At 51.2% G+C, this 6,774-nt stretch overlaps 1 protein-coding gene across 1 annotated transcript; it reads right to left on the minus strand.

The window, feature by feature from the left end:
* Positions 1-482: 482 nt before the first annotated feature.
* On the minus strand, positions 483-3,125 carry Csf2 (colony stimulating factor 2). The gene is made up of 4 exons (XM_021213673.1): positions 2,687-3,125; positions 2,548-2,589; positions 1,682-1,807; positions 483-920 (listed from the first exon to the last, which is right to left on the minus strand). Exons 1-4 carry the CDS (start codon positions 2,834-2,836, stop codon positions 813-815), a joined length of 426 nt encoding a protein of 141 aa, XP_021069332.1. The 5' UTR covers positions 2,837-3,125; the 3' UTR covers positions 483-812.
* Between the last annotated feature and the right edge of the window lie 3,649 nt (positions 3,126-6,774).

Raw genomic sequence — 6,774 nt, forward strand, 5'->3', positions numbered from 1 at the left:
TGACCCCTGTGGTTTAGTTTCTTTTTCTCCGAACAATTAGTCTATTTGCTGATTTACTTTAAGAGTTGTTGAGGCCCCAAGTGTGAGAGCAGAATAGTGATACAGGGTCTGTGACCTCAAACAGGACAGTAGTTTTGCTGAATGCTAGGATTCACTTGTTTAGATGCTTGTCCACCAACCCCAGAAGTCCCTTAGTTCCTAGAAAGGATGACACCCCTTCTCTGGGCCAGGTCTGTGAACTGGTTACTTCAACTTCCTGGTGAACCTAGAGTCCTTTCTCTGGGGCAGATGCTCTCGAGCACCCCAGAAGTTCCACCAAGGCATGTGAGAACCCGCATCCAGGCCGATGCTGGACCCAGACCTTGATCTCACCTCCCTTTGGCCATGACAGCATTGGCCCTCATCAATACCATATCCCAATAGTTCCCCCACTCCACCTATGCCCAAATTTCTCCCCTCTTCAAAATAAACCAGATAACTGTACAAATAAAAGTTTTAATAATTTATTACTCTGGTAAGACATTCTCAATAAATAGAGTTGCAAAATTAAATAAATAAATAAATAAATATTTTTTAAAAAAATATAAATATATAAATAAATATTACTGGTCCCTATCAGTAGAAAATATCTCTCGTTTTTCTTCCGCTGTCCAGGCTGAGTCAGCGTTTTCAGAGGGCTATACTGCCCCCCCACTGTGGCTGTACCTCCGTTTGTTGGTCCCTTTAAGGCAGAAATCCTGAGTTCCTGGCTCATTTTGCAGGCACAAAAGCAGCAGTCTGAGAAGGTGGATCCAGAGCTGGCCTGGACCTCCTCATTTTCGGACTGTTTTTTCGCATTCTAAGGGGATACCAGTCAGAAAGGTTTTAAGGCTGTCTATGAAATCCGCAAAGGTGGTGACTTGTAATTCACAGTCAGATTCCTGAAGGGAATGAAAAAAAAAAAACAACAGCACTTGAGTCCAGGTAAGTGGGCCACACAGGGAAGGAACTGTGTATTTTTCTTGCTGCTGAGAACTCAGAGGCCAGAAGCCCATTTGTAAGGATCAGGTGACGCTGTATCTGCCCCTGTGCTGCCTGAGGCATGCACGGCTCCGCCAATGGCACCCGGGGACTGTACCCCAACAGAAGGACTGTCTCAGGTCTTCAGATTAGTCGGGCTGCCTCTTTGGTTCCCACTGAGAGGCAAGCAACCAGCCTGAGGCATCTCCTCACCTCTAAAAAGGCACAAGGCTCACTGTCTTTGATGAGGGAAGGAAATAGGAATGTTTGGGGTGTCTGCCCATTCTAGGAGCCTCCTCCTTGTATCCATGGAATACAGGCATCCTTACAGGAAAGTCCTGCCAGGAAGTGGCACCTGGGTGCTGGCTCTTGGCTCTTCTGGGCTTGGGCAGGCCCTGAGCTTCCTTGGGTTTGCCTCACCTCTGACCTCATGACTGACAATGGCATGTGTGACCTGGGCAGATGGCTCCTCCTGGGGAGAGCAGTGGGCTCTCTGCTGTTCCTCAGCTTAGCGTCTAGGGATGAATAGGAGCTATGGCCTGCTCTTAAGAGGCTCCTATGAAACATCTAATGACACAGAAACCACTTACTGGGGCCCTGAACAGCTACAGCCAGAAGTCTCTCCTTACTGGCTATACCCTCCCAAACTAGGACCCCGGGACCCCTGATGCTGTGTACTCACCGAGGTTGGGGGGCAGTACGTCTGGTAGTAGCTGGCTGTCATGTTCAAGGCGCCCTTGAGTTTGACAAAATTGCCCCGTAGACCCTGCTCGAATATCTTCAGGCGGGTCTGCACACATGTTAGCCTCTGTGGGAAGCATCCATTTGTTGATAAGCAAAAGCCAAGTGTCCATAGAATGAATACAAGTTAACTTCTCCCCACTCCCTTCTGCTCTCACCAAGTGGCACAGGCTGGGGCTAGTCATAACACTGTCCTGACCACTGCCCTTCTCCCTCCCTGGCCCAGGCCACCCTAAGCTAGCACAGCCACATTTATAGCCTGGTACCATAAGAGGTTCTCAGTTCCAAGTGCTGCTCCCCTCCCCCCAATTTTGTAAACAAAGGCTACTTGCTGCCATTCTAGAAGAAGGAGATGGCCAGAGCTCAAACCTCTGTGTGGGGAAGCAGTATTCCAGAAACCCCTCTGCGCCCCTGTATAATCAACACCCCCTCTCCATGGTCACAGGGCACAGAGTGAACTCGAAGGCAGCCAGGCCAACTCATAAAGTGACTCTCACGCTCCCATCAATCCCCTGAAGACCTCTGACCTTTGAAAGCTAGCTCTGCCCAAACTTATTGCTCACTTGATAAAAAGAATGCACATGACTGCCACAGGGGCATGGAGGGCTATGGATGATAAAAGAGTGCACGTGACTGCTACAGAGGAATGACTATGGAGATCTTGGCTACCCAGATTTTGCCCCCTCCCGCTGGCAGCCACTGGCAGGGAAGAGGGTGGAAAGCCTTGCAAGAGGCTATTTAAAGCAGCCCTGCAGGACAACCCAAGAAGCTACACCAAAAGAGAAGACCAAAAGAGAAGCAGCTTACCTTGAAGGAGAACTCGTTAGAGACAACTTCTACCTCTTCGTTCTGTAAAAAGGAAGTGCCGTGTTACCAAGCTGAAAGGCAGGGCAAGACAAGGGCCAATGGGTGACCTGGGAACAACCCAACCCTCTCCCTCACTCACCAATGTGACAGGCGTGCCATCCAGGAGGTTCAGGGCTTCTTTGATGGCCTCTACATGCTTCCAAGGCCGGGTGACAGTGATGGGTGAGCGGGTGGGTGCTGAGAGGCTGTAGACCACAATGCCCAGGAAAAGTAAATTCTGCAGCCACATCCTCCTCAGGACCTTAGCCTTTCTCTCTGAGTACTGGGCTCACTGCAAAAGAGCTCTTATATACACAGTTAGAGGAAATGATTAATGGTGACCACAGAACTCCAGGGGGGCGGGGGAACTACCTGAGTTGTGGAATCTCCTGGCCCTTATCAGCTTATACATGGGGCCAGTGAGCCTTCCCCTAGGTTGTCAGGCTTGGGGGTTTTCATTAATAAGCCCTTCCAAGAACTGGCAGCCCACCTGCGGGCTGCTTTAAAGGCCTCTCCCACCCTGCCTGGGCAGTTTGACCCAGCCTCTGGCTAGCCTCTCCTTTTTGAGGGGCCTCTAGGCATATTTGGATTTCCTGGCCTGGAGTGGCTGGGGCGGGGTTTGGGAGCTACTGAGTGGGGCTCTTGCTTCCATAGCACCTGCTGTTCCTGGAGGCCTTTGGGCAAGCTGTACTTACTCTGGTGGCTCATTCCAGCCCCAGCCCTGGCCCGTTCTCTTTCCAGCTGCCTTCTGAGATGTGCACTTCTCACAGGTCCACCTCACTATCTAATTAGACAAGGTCCAGCCCAATGGCACAATTCTATAATGGTCTCCACAGACTCCCACTGAGGAAACAGAGTCATGGGCAAATTCTGCCCAGCCAAGCCCCACCCCTACCACCTTGGGAGCAGTGAGAATGGCAGCAACAGGTATGGAAGCCAGGCGGACTACACCATGTTCTCTTATGATACCATCCCAACTGACTGCTACAATCCCAGTTACAAATCCCATTTACAAAGGCATGTTCAATCCTAAAAATTCACAGCATGGCTAGAGCTTCTGGCTGGGCAGGTAAGGCTACCCCAGTTTGACCGCTGATTCTGCCTGCCCCCCCCCCCTTTGCCAAGTGACTCTTCCTTTGAGTTATGTGAGCCTCTTTACCCTCTTCAGAGCAGCCTGCCATTCAAAAAGGACACATTACTGCTATCTGTACCATTAGGGGTACCTGGGTCTCTGAGACTGGCTGTTGTACGCGCGCGCGCACACACACACACACACACACACACGCACACACACACGCACGCACACACACACGCACACACACGCACACACACACTCACGCACTCACGCACACACACGCACACACACGCACGCACACACACACGCGCACACACGCACACACGCACACACACGCACGCATGCACATGCACACACGCACACACACGCACACACACACGCGCACACACACACACTCACGCACTCACGCACATGCGTGTGCACACACACACCAAGCCCCCCCCTCCACTTCTCTGGCAAGTTCTCCCAGGCTTAGTTTATTGCACAGCCCCTTCCTTGCTCCAGCCCACCTCCCTCTCCAGAAATTCTGTGGAATCAGGAACTGCTTCTGGAAAAGCAGCGTGCTCTCAGCGGCTAACAAGTGTTTGATTTTCACAATGGCTTTTGGAGAAGACGGCACGAGTTTGTGTTTGCACAAGGGATCCGGCCCAAGCCTTCCTATACAGGAAGTTTGAGGCCATGGGGATACATATGCGTATCACTTTAGTCATGTGTGTATGCTGGTGGTGTTGGATATATGTGTACTCACAGGAACATGTCAGGGTGGGGGAGGTTTTGCATAAGGGTGCATCTAACATGAACCATGCTTGTTTTGCCTGCTTTGTGAGAACCCTTGGGCTTCTGGCAGTGCCCTCTTGATATGAGAGGAGGCCCCTACGCCAAGAAACATGATTTAGGGCCCAAGAAGCTGATTCAGTGGACTGATGAAACCAGACAAAAGCAAGGGCTTTCGAGGGTCAGATAACAGGTGGAACTCAGGACAAGGCCACAGGGATCATTTAGGAAGAGAGACCAGGGGCCAGAATGGCCATGTTGAAGAACTAAAGGTATTCGTCTTAGCCCAAGCGTGTGGCAGGGTGGTGGCTAAGAGGAAAGCAGAGGCCACAGAGTCAAGACTCACGTCAAGGATATGGTCTACAGGTGCCAAAGTTGTCACTTATGGGGCAGGATTCTAAGGGCTTGGGGATGCAGTTTGTGGGTAGATATGCATCTTTCTCCTAGAAAGATGACATCAGGGTGGAGGCGGTGACACAGGCAAGCATTCCTAGATTGCACGCATGGAAAGAAGAGGCAATGGCATCAGACAGCCTTGCTGACTCAAGGGCCTCAGTGGGGCTGTGGCAGGGCGGAGGTGGGGACCAGATGGGTGGAGTGGCCCCTCTTTGGCCTCCCAGCCCACAAGGCCAGGAGAGAACCCTCTGGAAGGAGTTTCCTGGGAGTGTCCCTTAACACGGGCCCTGGGGGAACCAGAAGTGTGTGGCTGCCCCAGGATCTTTATCACAAGAGGAAGTCATCACCAGGGGGAAGGAAATGGGCCCCAAAGTCCCTCTCATCCCACGGGACGGACACATGAGCATTTAAGATGGTCTGACCCTGACCCATCCTGATGATCAACATTCTTCAGGGAGGTCTTCATCCTTAACAGAGTCTGAGATCTAAGAGACCACTTGCAGCTCAGTCCACACAGGAAAGATGTTGGCAGAGCCAGGACCTGAACTCACACCTAGTCCCATATATGGAGGCTTTCTACTGCCCTGGGGGGGGGGCACACAGGAAATTCTGGCCACCTGCCTAGTCCAGAAAATGGTGGACCTAATACACTTGTCCATCAGGGCAGCTCTATTGGTGGGAAGGCAGGAGTGGCCTGTGACTGTCCCAAGGACATCTTGGAGCTGTAGGAGAATTTCCCTAGCATACTCTGCCCTCTATCTAGATATCACTATACCCCGGGCTTGGGCTCTTGTCTCCCTACTCAGCCACCATGAATTCTGGAATATCCCAGGAAAGTACCCCTCTGAAGGCTCCATTGCATCATCCACTTGATGGATGCTGTATCTGTCTTTGGAAAGTTTATAGAAAGACTTTCCCAGAGGGAGGCAGCATTCTGATACCATCCCCATCCAGGGGAAGTCCTAACCTGGCAGAAGACCCAGAATTTCTGGAATGTCCAAGGACTGTTGTACCTTGTCCTGTCCCACCCTCTGGGAGCATCTTTCTGGACAGATGCAGTGAAGTAGAGAGATGGCTTCCACCCGGAGACAAAGCGTGTGGAGTCTTGTCTTTGAGAACCACAGTACAGCTCAACACCCTGGGTGGCTTGTACATCCCTGAGAAGGTGGTCCTACCCCTCCCTGCTACTCTAAACACATAGAGCCACAACTCTAGCCTTCTCCATCTCCACTCCCGGATGACCCCACCCATATTCCCTGTCTTTGACCCACCCCAATCTATTTTAAAAGGCCAACTTTCCTTCTAGTTCTGTCTCAGCTGCCTGGGTATCCTCAGGTCCCTGGCACTGGTGAGCTCTGATGAATCGGGGAGGACCTGAGGGTAGCATCCATTCAGCCAAGCCTCCAGGAGGATATATAATATGGTCCTAGCTCTCAGAGGATTCGTGTCTGTGACCCCCACGGAGTAGAGGACAGGGACAACTAGACCTAGATTTATAGACACATGGTTGAGAGAGCCAATGAAGATATGCATAAAAAAAAACCAAACAGCCATGAAAAAAGCCATGAAACAAGAATAAAACAGGTTATGGGAAGGCCTTGAGGGATGTAGTTATGGGGCAGACAGAAGGACAGTGTCTGTCTCTGTCCCAGGGCAGCCAGCTAGGTTAGGAATTACTTGCGTCAGTGAGGAAACTACAGGCTAGCAGTAAGGTTTGGGGATGTCAGCCAGACTAGACTAGATAAGGGAACGAAAAAGCCAATACTGTCCCAGAATGCTTGGCCAATTATTGCAATATGGATCCAGCACTTAAGGCCCTGGGAGGCCGCTGGGGGGTTCCAGTGCCGTATGAGCTGCATGGAGTGGATTGTGCTGGAATGCCAGCTTTTGAGAACACATCAAGTGTAGTGGTACCTCCTCGTTGGCTTTATTTCTTGTCCTTA

This window comes from Mus pahari, chromosome 14 (genome assembly GCF_900095145.1).
Source record: "Mus pahari chromosome 14, PAHARI_EIJ_v1.1, whole genome shotgun sequence".
Classification (NCBI taxonomy): Eukaryota; Metazoa; Chordata; class Mammalia; order Rodentia; family Muridae; genus Mus; species Mus pahari.